We start from the raw sequence: 17,794 nt of genomic DNA on the forward strand, positions 1-17,794 counted from the left end.
CCGATGGGCACAGATAAGGCGGCACTGATGGGCAAAGATGGGCACAGATAAGATGGCACAGATGGGTGGCACTAAGGGGCACTGATAGGTACCACTGATAGATGGGACTGATGGGCACTGATAGGTGGCTCTGATAGGTGGCACTGCTGGGCACTGATGGGCGGCACTGCTGGGCACTGATGGGCACTGGTAGATGACACTGATGGGCACGGATATGTGGCACTGGGGTGCAGCACCTTTGTTGAGGCAGATTGTGGGCACTGCTGGGTGGCACTGTGGGCACTGCTGGGTGGCACTGCTGGGTGGCACTGTGGGCACTGCTGGGTGGCACTGACGGGGGGCACTTATTTTTTAATGAGGTGGCACTGGCAGGGGGCAGGTGGGCACTGGCAGGGCTGGCCGTGATCGCGACTGATGTCCCGATCGCGGCCGCCGGTGATCGGCTCTTTTTTTTTCTCCTCGCGCTGTCAGCGTGAGGAGGAATAATAGCCGATTACCGGCTCCGCTGTATCACATGATCAGCTGTCATTGGCTGACAGCTGATCACGTGATAAGGGGTCGGGATCGACCCCTTGCTCGGATCAGTGATCAGGCGAGTCTCATAGACTCGCCGATCACAGAGTGCGCCGCGCGTGCCCCTCAGGGGGCGCGCGGGCCACTCGTGCATGAGACGACGTCAATAGACGTAGTCCCGGCAAAGGAGGTCCGCGCTGTAGCCGTCATTCGGCTATAGTACGGGTCTCAAGTGGTTAAAAAAGTGTATTTTTTCCAAAAAAATGTAGGTAAGTATATGATGGGACATAAAGTATTGCAATGACCACCATTTTATTCTCTAGGGTGTCTGACAACAAATATATAATTATTTGCGGTTCTAAGTAATTAAAAAAAAAAAATGTAACTTGTAAACAACAAATCTCAAAAAGAGGCTCGGTCCAGAAGTGGTTAAAAGGCTTTACAGCTCATCAGTTTAGCGTGAACTAGGCATTATTGTGCTAGAATTATTTATCTCACTCTTTATGTAGACATTAAGGGTCTAATAGACCCAAATGTCTCCCCTTCCCTTCACACCATCTAACCAAGCACAGATCGGCTTGGTTAGCTGTGTCCCCTGGCTGTACTGGCCAGGAAATGGTGCATCTGAAACCTGAAGTGACATCACTTCTGGTTTCATTGTTTGCATGTTGCATGGATTTGCCTTGGTTTCACAGAGATCTTGCTCCCCTAGCAGGCGGCTGTGTTCCCAGGCAGCAGTAAGAGGAGGGAGGCACCACCCTGCTGACTCTGTGACCAGCTTGTGATTAAAGGTTTGCAGTACATCCAAAGAGCTGAACTGGTTAACCTGCTGATTAATTCCATACGTTGGCAGCAGTGGAGGGTGGGGGGTGTCCTTTGTGCCCCCTGTACAGTTAAAAGGTAGGTCCACCTAAAAGTAATATTTTAGTTATAAGTGGAGTCTGTTGGGCTTAGTCTCACACTGGCTTTTTATGTCTTCCGTAGTGCCATCACCTTACAATTGTTTCTTGCTCTTTTCCTGCCCACAATGAGGTGTGCTCCCACTTCGCCTATTTTATGCACCATCCAATAAACTCAATCACGCATTCAGGAGAGTCAACCTTCCTGGTAATGGCTGGAGCAAATATGAAGATCTGGGATCTTACTTCCAGACATTTCATCACAATATACAGTATGAAGAACAGTTATGTACCGCTCCTCCATCTTTTACTGAAAGTTTTACTGAAAGTTTTGGGTGGAGTGACCCCCCAAAAATGACCATACATAATATCCTCCTATACCAGATCCAGATCCAGACAAAATCACTGCTCCAACCGGTCGCAGTTCAGCCATTTAGGAGCTTGCTCAGCCACCCTCACTGCTGTCATCCTCAATGAGCCAAAATCGAAGGCAGGACAACTCCATATGGATGGCGGGAGACACATCAGTCTAGAACTGACATCGGAGGCAGGACAGTTTCGGATGGAGGGCAGGGATGTGAGGGGGGTGATATGGGGCTGTAATTTGAAGGAAGAGGGGGCTGGAATAAAGGGGCAGAGAATAGGAATGTAAAAGGGCGGTAATAGCAATGGGGGGGATGTAAAGGAGGGTTGATGACACTGCTGTAAAGGACGGGCACTGTGATGTAAAGGGGTGATCTTGATGTAAAGGGGACAGAACTGTGATGTGAAGGGGGGGCTGGGATGTAGAGGGGGGTTTTGATGTACAGGGGAGAACTGAGAACTGTGTTCTGCGTTCATCTGAAAGGGTTGTCTTACATGCAGAAACGCAGTCCCTGGCCCTTTCGTTTTAAATTGCGTTGCACAAAGCTGGGCATTTGCCAATGCTTCAAGGTGCCATTAAGAATTAAGCATGCGATTCAGACCTTTGCTGGATGGAAATTTTGGTGACTGGACCCCCGTGAAGTTTAATTCAATACCCCGGTCCTATACTGTCATTACACTGCCGGTGCTCCTACCTTGTCCAGGAAATCAAAACCAGTTAGGTGGAAAGTTATAAAGTAGTAGTATGGCTTTGGGAGCCATCTACCTTTGGGATGCAGGAAGCCAGGCAACCTACTTTCACATCTGGTGATCCTGTCCAAGAGCCTTGCAAATTAAAATATTTCCAGTGCCATCATCCATATGCATAAAGAGAAAGGATAATGTAAATTAAACAGTGTGTAATTAGTATTACTTTGATATCTGTAGTGACCAACCCCCTTATAAACTAAGTGTACACTGTCTGATCTATGAAATCAAAAACAAGTCTCAATTTCAACAGTGCTCATGCATATTTCACCACTTCCAGTGAATCCTATACTCTGTTCACCACTGCACACACCCTCATGCCTATCAGATGCACTCTCACCACATTGGGAGAACCATAATGTGTTTAAACAGAGGTCTAATATAGCAGCTCTCTTTAAATAGGCAGCTTCAATATAGAATTTCTCTGTCCAAGTTCTCTATTATTTCCCAGTGCATTCTGGAATACAGGAGCCTCCCCCATCTCTCTTCCAATGCCCAACGAACACTTCATGATTGCTTCATTAATGCGTACACACGACTGGACTTTCCGGTAGACTAGGTCCGACAGTCTTCCTGACAGACTGTCGGCGGAGTTCCGACGGACTTTCTGAACAAACGGACTTGCCCATTTTTTCATTTTGAACATGATGACGTAAGACAGGACTAAAAAAGGAAGTTCAATAGCCAGTAGCCAATAGCTTCCCTTACGTCGTATTTGGTCCATCAGACCAGCATACAGATGAACAGTTTTCCCGATAGGAATTGAGTCTGTCGGACAGATTTGAAACATGTTCTATTTCTAGGTCCGTCGGATTTTTTAAACGAAAAACTATCGGATTAGCCCACACACGATCAGATTGTCCGACGGACTGATTCTGCTGTACCTAGTCTGCCGGAAAGTCTGGTCATGTGTACGCACCATAACACACCATAAATGCTCTAGGTGTTGTTAAGATGCAGTTACAGAGCATTACCAGTGAAATCTTTGGATGCGGTTGAAAAGCATCAATCCTTCCTGAAAGCATAGCTCCAAACTGTCCCTGTTTTCGAGGGACTGTCCCTGATTTGGAACAAAGTCCTTCTGTCCAACTTTCCTCCTCATTTGTCCCTCATTTTGGTCTGATCTATATATTTGTATATAAAATGCAATATTTATCGTTCAAAAAGTGTTTCCCAGTGCTAAATCTTTCATCCAATTTCTAAATTGCTGCATTTGTACATTTCAAAAGCCAATATAAAAGAATAGTAGTGGTAAAAAAAAAAAAATTGTTGTGGATTTAACTAATAATTCTTTTTTTTACATATTTCTCTTTTAGGGGGGCATGGCAAGGGGTGTGTTCTATGCCTACATACTTTCCCATCTCAAAAAGTTGGGCGGTATGTGAAAGCAACAGGCCTGTTTTTTTTGGGGGGTTTTTTACGCGATCCAGCACTTCTGGGAAGGGGGCGCATGCGTGCGGCACTGACGTTGAGGCACCTGTTGCTAGGGGGTCCTTCGTAGTCTGCCTTCTTCTTTGCCCGGGCTGGTGACATCACTTTCCCTCACGCCGCACAGTCACCTGGGACCTGTCATGTGTCCCAGGTGACTGTGCAGCGTATCACGGCGCCCTGCGCCGCTCGTGCATGCGCAGTGGGTGCCCGGCTGTGAAGCCACAACCGGGTGCCCACAGTACGAATGATGGGAACCGCGAGCGGAGCGGGAACGAGGGGGGGCTTCGTTCCCCCGCATCGCTGGACCCTGGGACAGGTAAGTGTCCAATTATTAAAAGTCAGCAGCTGCAGTATTTGTAGCTGCTGACTTTACATTTTTTTTATTTTTTTTAGGGGCACCCCACTTTAAGTTCTTTTTCTGCTGCCTATACCACTGAACAGGGTTCTGATGATAAAAAGTCTGCATTAAAAACAACACTTTCAAGAGTGTTGATCTCCTGGGTCCCCTACAGCTCTTGCTGGTTCATTCAGACGACCTCCACATCACTACTGTATCTTGTAATGGGGAGGTCAGAGGAAGAAACTGATTGGAGCTCTGGGGGACCCAGAGGACTGACACTCCCAGAAGTGTTGGTTAAAATGAAGACTTGGACAGAAGATTTCTGTATCAGAGCAGAGTTCAGCAGCACAGGCAACTGAATTGGTAAGTATTTACTAACATCCATATGGGTATGATTTAATTTAATTTCTTGACTATAGCGACAGGGTTGTTTTAACCACTTCAGCTCTGGAGGATTTGGCTGCTCAATGACTCACTTTTTACAATTTGGCACTGCGCTGCTTTAACTAGTAATTGTAGGGTCATGCAATGCTGTACCCAAACAAAATTTGCGTCCTTTTTTTCCCCACAAATAGAGCTTTCTTTTGATGGTACTTTGTTGCCTCTATGATTTTTATTTTTTGCAATATAAATGGAAAAATAACAACATTTTAAAAAAAAAATTATACTTTCTACGTTTTGTTATAAAAAAAATCCAATAAACTCAATTTTAGACATACTTTTAGGCCACAATGTATTCAGCCACGTGTCTTTGGTAAAAAAAAATGTCAATACATGTATATTTATTGGTTTGCGTAAAAGTTATAGCGTCTATAAACTAGGGTAAATTTTCTGGAATTTACGCAGCTTTTAGCTTATGACTGCCTATCTCATTTCTAGAGGTGTTAAAATAGCAGGGCAGTGCAAACTCCCCCCCAAATGACCCAATTTTGGAAAGTAGACACCCCAAGGAAATTGCTGAGAGGCATGTTGAGCCCATTGAACATTTTATTTTCTTGTCACAAGTGATTAAAAAATGACAAAAAAAAATACACAAAGTTGTCACCAAATGATATATTGATCACACGTGCCATGGTTATATGTCAAATTACACCTCAAAATACATTCTGCTGCTTCTCCTGAGTATACCACATGTGTAAGACTTTTTGGGAGCCTAGCTGCATACAGGAGCCGAAACCAAGCACCGCCTTCAGGATTTCTAATGCCCCATACACACAAACAGATTTCCCGACAACAAATGTCGGATCTGAGCTTGTTGGCTGAAAGTCCGACCGTGTGTATGCTCCATCGAACATTTGCTGTTGGACTTTCTGCCAACAAATGTTTGATAGCAGGTTCTCAAATTTTCTGTCAAAAACGTTGTTGTCAGAATTTCCGATCGTGTGTACACAAGTTCGACGCACAAAAGTTCACACATGCTCGAAATCAACCAGAAGGAGCCACATTGGCTATTGAACTTCCTTTTTGTCGGCTCGTCGTACGTCTTGTATTTCACCATGTTCCCACGTTTGTAATTGTTGGCCAACAGTTGTGTGACCGTGTGTATGCAAAACAAGTTGGAGCCAACATTCTTCGAACAAAAATTCACAGTTTTGTTGTTGGAAAGTCCGATCGTGTGTACGGTGCATTAGGGCGTACATTTTTGATTTCACTCCTCACTACCTATCAAAGTTTCAAAGGCCATAAAATGCCAAGATAGCACAAAACCCCCCACAAATGTCCCCATTTTGAAAAGAAGACACCCCAAGATATTTGCTGGGAGGCATGTTGAGTCCATGGAATATTTTATATTTTGCCTCAAATTGCGGGAAAAATTACAAACTTTTTTTTTTTGCACAAAGTTGTCACTAAATGATATATTGCTCAAACATGCCATGGGCATATGTGAAATTACACCCCAAAATACATTCTGCTGCTTCTCATGAATATGGGGATACCACATGTATGAGACTTTTTGGGAGCCTAGCCGTGTATAGGACCCCGAAAACCAATCGCCGCCTTCAGGCTTTCCAAGGGCATAAAATGGTGATTTCACTTCCTATTACAGTTTCGGAGGCCATGAAATCTCAAGATAGCACAAACCCCCCCAAATGACCCCATTTTGGAAAGGAGACACTTCAAGCTATTTGCTGAGAGGCATGTTGAGTCCATGGAATATTTTATATTTTACCACAAGTTTTGAGAAAATTAAATTTTTTATTTTTTTTACACAAAGTTGTCACTAAATTATGTTTTGTTCAAACATGGCATGGTTATATGTGGAATTACACCCCAAAATACATTCTGCTGCTTCTCCTGAGTATGAGGATGTGTGGGACTTTTTGGCAGTCTAACCGAGTACAGGACCCCGAAAACCAATCACCGCCTTCAGGCTTTCTAAAGGCGTACAATTGTGATTTTACTCCTCACTACCTATCACAGTTACAGAAGCCCTGTCCAGATAGCACAAATCACTCCCACATGACCCAATATTGGAAAGTAGACACCCAAGGTATTTGCTAGGAGGCATGGTGAGTATTTTGCCCCAAAAAGGGGGACTTTTTTTGCACTTTTATATAAACTGTAAACATTCCAGATTAGGGTCTCTCAAAATGTGATGGCCATCTCATATTTCGAGACCCTGTGTAAGTGTGCCTAGGACTGTGTAATGCTTTACCCAATGCTAATACTCCACTAGTGTGTGGTAGCATTCGAAACAGTCACCAATGCAAAGACCAGATTGATCAGGACAGGATGGACAATAAAATCGGGTGTCATGCCTATATCCGTGATTTCTACAGACATGACATCTTCTTTGGGGATTTCTTTGGGCAGGGGTACAAGGGAGGACATGCATAAAATGCCTCTCATACAGCTGGCTCACTGTATTTGGATTGGGAAGTTGGGCCACAGCACGTCTGGAAACAGAAGGGCTATGAAGATCTCTTCCTGGAAGTTAAGGAAGGATCCAGTTCGTCCTGAATCTTTGTATAGCACATAAGCATTCAGCAGAGCCAATTGGAATAAATATACAGACACTTTTTTTATACCAGCGTCTGGCCCTACAGGCAATTAGGTATGGCGCCAACAACTGATCGTTGAGGTCCACCCCTCCCATATTAAGGTTATATTCGTGGACACAGAGGGTTTCTCCACAACACCAGTTGCCGTAGGAATATTGACCGTCGTGTTTGCGTGAAGGGAAGACAGAACTAAAACATTCTTATTATCCCTCCACTTCACAGCAAGCAAATTATTATTAAGAAGGCTCTCTCCCCCAGCCTAGGATGGGAATCGACAAGCCGCTGGGGTAAGCGATTAGATCAAAGTGACTAAAAAGTGGCACGCTTGTGTAATAATTGACCACATACAAGTGGTACCCCTTTCTGAATAAAAGTGACACCAAGTCCCATGCAATCTTACCAGTGCTCCCTATGTAGTCTGGTCGGTTCTCCGCCTCTATGCAACTATCTCTTCCCTCATAAACCATAAAACTATATGTATAGCCTGTTTCCCTGTCATAGAGCTTATACATCTTGACCCCATATCTGGCATGCTTGTTAGGAAGATACTGTTTGAATGACAAGAGGCCAGAAAACGTATTTAGGGACTCATCAACACAGACAACTTGATCGGGAGTAAACAAGGCTACAAACTGCTGATTTTATTGGTTACGAGGGGCCGAATTTTGTAGAGCCGATCATATTCAGGGTTACCCTGAGGACGACAGAGTTCATTGTCATTGAAACACATGAACCGTAAGATCTGCTCGTATCGTGTCCTGATCATGGAGGCAGAGAACACGGCATATGGTGAATTGGGTCAGTGGATCAATATGACCGCAACTCACATTTTTTAGTTATGCCCATAAGGAGGGATAGGCCCAGGAAGGTCTTAAATTTGGAGACCGTAATAGTTTTCCAAACCCTGGCAAGGGTCAACTGGGGATTAACGGCAATGAATTGACCAGCATACAAATTGCTTTGGTCCACAATAGATCTATAGAGATCTTCCGTGAAAAACAGAAACACGTAGGCCTCTTCACTAGTGTACCTTTGATTGGACATTTTGGCCTCTAAATTTACTGGTACACTAGGGAGACTCAGAGGAAAAAAAAGCACCTGACTGTCAGCCACTGCTTCCAACGCTACCAACAAAACTGTTAGCGTTCGCAGGGATCCGGCCTGACTCTGCAAATGCTGCAGTTATGTGTTTAATGTTTTGTAAGTGACAGTGATCGATTGATACTGCACTTGGGTGGGCTGGGCTGGGCGGAGGGGCTAAACACAAGTGCTAGCAGGTATCTGGTCTGATCCCACTAACACTGCGTTCTTGGCAACCCTAAACTACTGGGGGCGCTAGTATAGATCTGATCAGATCAGATATTGATCCATTCAGACACTATACTACTAATCTGATGCTGCCTGGGGCAATGCAGACCTTAATTGATTCTAAAACCCGCCTGGTGATCAGGGGGTTAAACCTTTTATTAGGTAATATACAGAGGGTGCCCTGACGCTATAAAAAATAACTAACTGACCAGCGCCACCCGTGACACTAATACGGCGATCACTGGTGACAGGGGGTGATTAAGGGGTTAAATGTTTATTAGGGGGGTCCCTTGACCTATCTGGGGCTACTACTAAGTACCCTAACGCTGATTAGTATCACAAATGACACCAGCACAGTGATCATAGAAAAATATGAACACTGCACTGGGTGACACAGTGACAATGAGTGAAGGGGTTAACTGGGGGGGGGGGCGATTGGGGGGTGAAATATGTGCCTATGTTTACTGTGTCAGTGTAGTGTTGGTGCAACTCACATTTGGATGTCCTCTCTCCTCTCTCTCCGATTTTCATGGCCACCTAGGGGAAATCATTGGCCTGGGGACAGATCCCCCTTTAGGCGGATCCCCTCCTAGGATTTGTTTCAGAACCGATCAGTCCCCCTAGGTGGCCGGACAGCCGACGTAACATAACAACTAGCCTACCCGTGCTATTTTGTCGCAGTAAAACTGCGGCAGCTGGTCGGGAAGTGGTTAAGGAAACTATTTTGTTTTTGCTTGTTTTCAGCTGGACTTGCTGTGCTGAAATGTACAGATTTATGTGATTTGGAATATGTTAACTTTTTTTTATACCAAGTTACAATAAAATAAGCTTGATGACTTACTTTATATGGCTTTTGGCCATAGGAATATGCCTCCCACATAAGTACTCCAAAACTCCACACATCACTTTTGCTTGAAAATTTTAGGAAGTATATACATTCTGGTGCATACCACTTGATGGGCCATTTTCCACAACTTTTTGCCTGGAAAGACAAGACAGCTGACCTTTAATATGGGTACAATGGCTAAACCAATAGGTAACACAATGGTTCATTATTTAATCACATTATGCAAAGGGAGTTCTCAAAACCAATATGTTAAATTATTATAGATGCAGCTATTACTTAATATTGCAGGACACACTATACTTCATTTGAGTCTTAGCTAACATCTATCTTATTTTAGCCTGCTTTTGCATACATTTTTTAAGTGAAATTATGATTCCCTAATGTTTAGCATTCCAACAGCACCATACATAATTTCTTTGCATACGCAAAATTTACGTTTATTAAAAAAAAAACAAAAAAAAAAACATGCACCTTTTTTGTGGCTGATTCATCAATTAAAGGCATTATATAAGACATTATTATATATTTAATTACATTATGCAAAGTCAGTTCCCAAAACCAATATGTTAAGTTAGTATAGATGCAGCTATTACTTAATATTGTAGGACGCACTATATTCATTCGAGTCTTAGCTAACATCTATCTTATTTTAGCCTGCTTTTGCATACATTTTTTCAGTAAAATTATGATTCCCTAATGTTTAGCATGCCAACAGCACCATACATCATTTCTTTGCATACGCAAAATGTAAGTTTATAAATCTCTCTGGGATCCAGCGATGGGTAATCTCTTTTCCGGAGTCCAGCAATGGGTGATCTCTCCCGATGATGTCCAGCGCGCACATCCTGTCTCCACTGGAGGCACCGTGGGAATCCTGGCAGTCTGACAGATCTTAGCTGAGGAGGACGGGACCACCCGCCACCTGACCCCGCCCCCCACTGACGCAAGGGGAAACCCGGGCTTCCCCAGTGATACGCGGGTGACCCCGCCCCCTCTGATGTAACACAGTTTTCCCCTTGCGTCAGAGGGGGCGGGATCACCCGCACATCACTGGGGAAGCCCGGGTTTCCCCTTGCGTCAGGGGGGGGCAGGGTCAGGTGACGGATGGCCCCGTCCTCCTCAGCTAAGATCTGTCAGGCTGCCAGGATTCCTGCGGTGTTTCTGGTGGAGACAGGATGCACTGCGCTGGACGTCATCGGGAGAGATCACCCATCGCTGGACCCCGGAGAAGAGATCACCCATCACTGGATACCAAGAGTGGATTACCACCACTGGAATCTTTTTTAATTTTTTTAAATTTTTAATAAAGGACTTATCCCAACAGTGTCTGTGTCTTTTTTAACAATTTTTTACACTTTCTTTGTGAAATGGTAGGGGTACAATGTACCCGTTACCATTTCAAACAGGGGGGCTGGGATCTGGGGGACCACTTATTAAAGGGGGCTTCCAGATTCTGATAAGCCCCACGCCCGCAGACCCCCACAACCACCGGCCAGGGTTGTGGGGATGAGGCCCTTGTCCTTTGAGGGGTCATAGACTCCCAAAGCATCCTCCCAATGTTGAGGGCATGTGGCCTGGTATGGTTCAGGAGGGGAGGCCCGCTCTCTCATCCCTCCCTCTTTTCCTGTGACCTGCCAGGTTGCGTGCTCGGATAAAGGGTCTGGTATGGATTTTTGGGGGGAACTCCACACCATTTTTTTTTTATTTGGCGTGGAATTCCCCTTAAAATCCACACCAGACCTGAAGGGTCTAGTATGGATATTTGGGGGGGAATCCCACATCATTTTTTATTTAAATTTGACGTGGGGTTCCCCTTAATATCCATACCAGACCTGAAGGGCCTGGTAATTGAATTTGGGGGGAACCCCGTGCATTTCTTTTTGTTATCAATGACCCGACAAATCATTATAGCCGCGATCAGTTTTGAATGACAATTTTTCCTGTAGAAATGTCATTTTTACTGTAGTACTGTTCTAAACATGGGAAAAATGCACCACTTTACAGGCATACTATAGGAATATTTCATTTTTATTGTTTCACTATAAGCATTAAAAAAATCAATGCTCCCAAAAATACTTACGTTTTTTAAAAACATTTTTGCATTGATACATGTCCTCTGGGACAGGACCCGGGTCCCCAAACACTTTTTATGACAATAACTTACATATAAGCATTTAAAATAAGCATTTTTGATTTTTCATGTTAATGTCCCATAGACTTTAATGATGTTCCGGTCGAATATGCCGCAAAAAACACATATTGTTTGCTGTTCAGCGAACAGGCAAACACCCAATGTTCGAGTCGAACTTACGTCCCTACTTAAAAGAGAAGTATGAGATTTTTTTTGTATCCCATATTAATACTTACCTACTGTAGGTGGATTCAGCATTGGACCGATGCTGCATCTGTCCCCCGCCGCCTCTTCACTAAGAACCGAGCCACCGAACATACACCAATGGCTCGGTTCTTTCGGCTCCCCAAGCAGAGAGCTGCTGACTGTCAGTCAGCAGCTCTCCTGCTCTGCTCCTCCATGCTCTCATTGTAGCGATGAGCTGTGGAGGGGCGAGAGCGGCCATCTCAGCGGTGCGCTGGGAGGCTGCCACTGCCATCAGTCCAGGCACCTGGCGGATTCAGACTTTCTAAGTCGACATGACACGGTGCCTGGACTGACCCTGGTGACATCAGCAGAGCAGACTTCAGTCTGCTCTATGCTGAAAACGGGTCACAGGAGTGTAAAACTAATTGCACTCCTGTGACCACTCCTGTGACCCATAGGAGAAGCCCAGCTGAATGAACCCAGGCTGGACTTCTCCTTTAACAACCAGCTATTCTTCACAGAGAACTTGAATCAGTCGATAATGTTTTAACCAATCCAAATTCGAATCGTTCTGAAAATGTGGAATTTGTTTGACAATGAATAAACAAAACAATATTAAGTGAAACAAAACTAAACTAAATGAATCAATGAAACAAAATTAGTAACATAAGAAATCTATCTGAAACAAAACAAACTTTTCCATGCTGCATATGTCTAGAATCGATCAGCCATGATATTACAAACTGCAGCCATAACATGTGAGCCCATCATTACAAGGTAAGGCAAACAAACAGCACATGGAATATAACTACACTAATACCTAAGTAAAACAAAACATTTTAACTAGATATTATTAGACATGTGCATTCGTTTTCGTCCGAATGCATTTTTGTCTGAATTTCAGGTATTTTTGTTTTCATTTTGACAAACGATAACGAAAGCACAGAATCCGAAAAACAAAAGATCCAACATAAATAAATGCTTTATTTTCGTTTTTGTTGTTACAACAGTTCGATATAGGAGATTCAACATGACTCTGACAATAACAATCTGTGTCTACAGAACCTGTGGTCGAATGTGCCTAACCTTACCTCTATTAGTCCAAGATTATATAGAGAAAATATTCGACAGAGAGAAAATATTCGACATAGAGAGAAAAGATTCGACAGAGAGAAAAGATTCTGGAATTGGGTGGGGGAAGTAAAATAAAAATAATGATGATGATGAATGTTATTGGCTGATTGTAACCAAAGAGGAGGAGCAGTAAAATAGAACTAAGTACACATGTACAGCCAAACTTACTTTCACTTACGATTGCTAGCAGAGAGAGACACACACACTGAATCATTTCAGAAGACAGTCAGCCTTAGTTGGTTCGTTTGAATTGTCACTTGTCAGAGAACTCAAATTATTATTAAGCATAAGCACAGCAGCAGAACAATGGTGAAGCAAGCTACAGTTCAACTTAACTTTTTCCTAATAATCTGCTGCTATTGTGTTAGTGTGAGAACCTTATAGTGATACTAGTGTTGCTTCTAGTGTTGTTGTGATAGCCTCAGAGGCTGCCTGTGTTGTGGGGGGGGGGGGGGATTTATTATTATAGAATCTTGTTACCTGTCTGATCAGTAATCGCTATCACCAGTCCACCAGTTTCTGTTTGAACGAATATATAATATATATACAGAAACACTTGTAGATGGCCCAGGAACGTCCTCCAATGCCTCCATGTCGATCTCACAATGGGCTGCTGCCATATTCGTTATTACCAATCACTCACTATCTGACACCTGACACTGTGAGACTTAGACCATTCATTCAACATGAACGATGGAGATTCGACAAAGCAACGAAAAACACACACGTTTATAATAATATTCGACAGAGCATCAAAACTGTACGACGCTGCAATCGTACATTTCCGGAGTCAAATGCTCCGCCTATAGGCTATATAGAGTTAAGCAGCTCCGTCGAATCTTCTTTATACATTCGACAGGCACCATAAGCCTTCAAAGACAGATTCGACCGTAATTCATGTGGATTTTCGGACGAATGCAATTTTTGAACAAAAAACTAAATAAATAAAAAGGAACTTCGAGAGTAACTAAATAAATGTATTTTTTGGATGAAAACGAAATTCCGAAACAAAATATTTCACTCTGCACATGTCTAGATATTATGTCTTTAAAGTGTAAAATTGAGACAGCTCAGTTTAATTAGGCGAGCCAGGACAAGTCTGATCATTGGAGGAGATCAGGCTGAGTTCCCAGCATAGCTAGAGAATTGACTGTGGTGTGTTCTCCTGCCTAGTGTGGTCAGTTTTTAATAGAAAAGCAGATAGACTGGCAGGATCATCAGGGACAGGGATTTCACGCACAGGAAGCAATACAAAGAGAGCAGGATACTTTCTCATACAAGTACATATTACAGCAGGCACATGTCAGGAATATGAAATGTTGAGGTAACAAACACTTTAAAGAATGTGATACTCCTGTTCTGACAAGGACAATGGATCCTAATAGTGGAAGAGTTTATGCTGGATCATTGGTAATTTTACAATTTGTCATTAAAAACTCTCCTAAATATATGTGCAACTATAATAATAATACAATTTTGTTGTATTTGATGTATTTAAAACTACATAAAGCGAGGTTTGCAGCATGGACATTTGTCAAATGTCTGTTTGGTGAGCAAAACTGAAACCAAAAACGTTTTCATGTTTAAAACCTCTTTAAAATGTTATGGACATCTGTATGCTATACCACATGCTGGTATCTTGCAGTGCTAGTAAGACCAGATATGTAAAAACCACACAGCGGAAACCAGATCAAAGCCTAAGTGAAGAAGTGTAGTTTATTATAAACACAAGAAAATACCGGACATAAAACCTAAATACAGCAACCTATACACAACCCAGTGAGTATGCATGAAAAGTGAAAAAAAAAAAAGCTAACTGCTTAACTAACGATACAAATAGAGGCAATCAGGAGAATCTGGTAGAGCAGGGTCTGGTAGGAATATAGGGAACAAGGCAGGTCGGGATGGTGGGCCAGAAAAAGTAGCAAGCTCAAAAAGTAACCGATCCAAAATATACAAGGACTTTGAGGTTGATTTACTAAGGCTGGCCATACATTATACATTATACAGCTTGTGTGTCTGAATGAACTACAAGCCCTGACATCCTTAGCAGCTGTCGGCTTGTGGTTCTCAATTTATTATTGCATTTGTTTTAAAAAAAGTGAACTTATCCTTTAAGCAGCTTCCCAACATAAGCCAGCATCAAGTAGTAACTAATCACCGGGACCAGCTGGCTGCTAGGAGCCACCCGCTGGTTAACACTGGAAGTACACTATTTAAAGAGGAACTGCAGTATGCTCATATAATTTGTAATAAAAAAACCTTTGCCATTCTGAAGCTTCCCTCAAACCACTTTGCATATTATTTTATATATACTGTCATTCTGTACTTTCCAAATATGCTGCAGAAATATCCCTCCACTGAGTGGCTGAATTCATTGTAACTGTGGACAGCTGAAGCTGCTGCCTGTTCAGTTCTTGGATTTACACAGACACACAGAGGCACACCTCCAGCTCTGAAGCTCTCATTGGCCCTCTTATGACTCACCCCCTCCTTTCCTAACAAAATCTCAGGAGAGTGAGAGAGAGAGCTGTGCATGATGTCATCCTAGGCTTTTTACCAGACAAGAAACAGGAGGTGGGCTGTATAAGGTATTTACTGGCAAAAAAAAAATGTTTTACTATTCAAACTTAAAACAACAAGGGCAGAAGATTTACCGTATATACTCGAGTATAAGCCGAGATTTTCAGCCTCTTTTTTGAGGCTGAAAGTGCCCCCCTCGGCTTATACTCGAGTCATCGCTGTCTGCCCGCTCGATCAGCGTGTCGAGCAGACAGACAGCGGCCATTCTATCATTCAAAAGCCGCGCCTCCGGCTCCGCCTTCGCCTGTGATAGGCGGAACACTGAATTTCCCAGCAGCCTGTGTTCCGCCTATCACGGACATCGTATCATCCTCGTACTACGGACGAGGATGATACGATGTCCGTGATAGGCGGAACACAGGCTGCTGGGAAATTCAGTGTTCCGCCTATCACAGGCGAAGGCGGAGGCTTTTGAATTTTACAATGGCCGCCGAGGCGCCGACGAAGAGGGCACGGGACGGAGGCAAGGCAAGGCACGGCACGGGACGGGACGGGACGGGACGGAGGCAAGGCAAGGCACGACACGGGACGGAGGCAAGGCACGGCGGCACGGCGGCAAGGCACGGGACGGAGGCAAGGAGGCAAGGCACGGGACGGAGGCTCGGGACGGAGGCTCGGGACAAAGGCTCGGGACACAGGTAGGCTGGACACACACACACACACACACACACACACACACACACACACACACACACACGGATGGATGGATGGATGGAGACACACACACACAGGGATGGATGGATGGAGACACACACACACAGGGATGGATGGATGGATGGATGGAGACACACACACACAGGGATGGATGGATGGATGGACACACACAGGGATGGATGGACGGACACACAGGGATGGACGGACACACAGGGATGGACGGACACACAGGGATGGACGGACACACACACAGGGATGGACAGGCATGTCTCACCCTCGGCTTATACACGAGTCAATAAGTTTGCCAGTTTTTTTGGGGGTAAATTGGGGGCCTCGGCTTATATTCGGGTCGGCCTATACTCGAGTATATACGGTAATAGATGGAAAGATGGAAAAATTACTGATGGTCTGCTTTAAATCTGAGGGCTCAGTGCCACCAGCAAATATTCTGGTTACTGAAATCTGTTTTCTGACTATTATTCTTTTATGCACGAACAATATCGGAAGAACAATTTTCACATTCAAATTGGATTTTGGATTTTGCAGTTCAGTGAATCAGGACTATAAATGGTTTGGCTTTGTTAACAGTAGATTTGGCCCTAACATTTAATAATCCAGTTTACAAACCAAAAAAATAAACACATTAGAATGAACAGTAAAAAAATAATGCGTGACCAAATGCCATAAATACTGTCAACAGAGCAGTACAGCGTCACCATATGATTGGTGTGGTGGTGATCAGGGACACTGAGTGGTGACATTATGTATATAATATACAATATATATATATATATATATATATATATATATATATATATATATATATATATATATATATATATATACGTGTATATATATACGTGTATATATATACGTGTATATATATATATACGTGTATATATATACGTATATATATATATATATATATATATATATATATATATATATATATATATATATATATATATATATATATATATATATATATATATATATTATTTTTTACACATTTGTTTACTATTTTTTTTAAATACTGTCACCAGAACAGTATCATAGTGACATCATACCACTCAGTGATCAGGATTTTTTTTACACTACGATCACTGTATAAGCACTGTATAAGCAATCATTCTTACACTGTGAAACTGTGAATAGCATCCATCAATGTGCCATTGTGTACAATTGTGACAGCTGTGACTGGTTACAGTTATGACCTGGTACAGGTCCACTGGAATTGGCCCTGTACCATGTGATCGCTGTTACAAATTACAGAGATCATCACAATATTACAAAATAGCTATGAATAGCTATCATATGATGTCCACCTGGGATAGTAATAATATAGCCGGGTGGGAGGTAGTTAACATATCCTTTCCCCAAAAGAAAAATATGTAATCTAATATCAGTTTGTGTTCATTGGTTAATATGGAAATGATGATGTCCAAACATGGAGAACACTTACTTTGTAATAGTTTTCATCAGACTGAATTGCTTTGGAAAGCCCAAAATCACTAATTTTGGCATAATGCTGAGTCACCAACAGCACATTTCTGGCCGCCAAATCTCTGTGGACAAAATTTTTTTCTTCCAGATACTTCATTCCCATGGAAACTTGATGAACAAGTTCTGTTACGTTCTTCTCGGAGACATCCCTGA

At 43.0% G+C, this 17,794-nt stretch overlaps 1 protein-coding gene across 4 annotated transcripts in view; it reads right to left on the minus strand.

Annotated features, from left to right (window-relative positions):
* Positions 1-17,794, minus strand: part of SYK (spleen associated tyrosine kinase) — a 181,578-nt gene that overhangs the window by 25,430 nt on the left and 138,354 nt on the right. For all 4 annotated transcript variants that reach the window (XM_077469867.1, XM_077469884.1, XM_077469858.1 and 1 more), the window contains 2 exons: positions 17,601-17,790; positions 9,445-9,585 (listed from right to left, as the gene is read on the minus strand). In XM_077469867.1, the coding sequence (XP_077325993.1) occupies positions 9,445-9,585; positions 17,601-17,790 (331 nt within the window). The remainder of the gene's footprint in view (positions 1-9,444; positions 9,586-17,600; positions 17,791-17,794) is intronic.

This window comes from Lithobates pipiens, unplaced genomic scaffold (genome assembly GCF_037356315.1).
Source record: "Lithobates pipiens isolate NorthernLeopardFrog02 unplaced genomic scaffold, aLitPip1_a1.2 Scaffold_11, whole genome shotgun sequence".
NCBI lineage: Eukaryota > Metazoa > Chordata > Amphibia > Anura > Ranidae > Lithobates > Lithobates pipiens.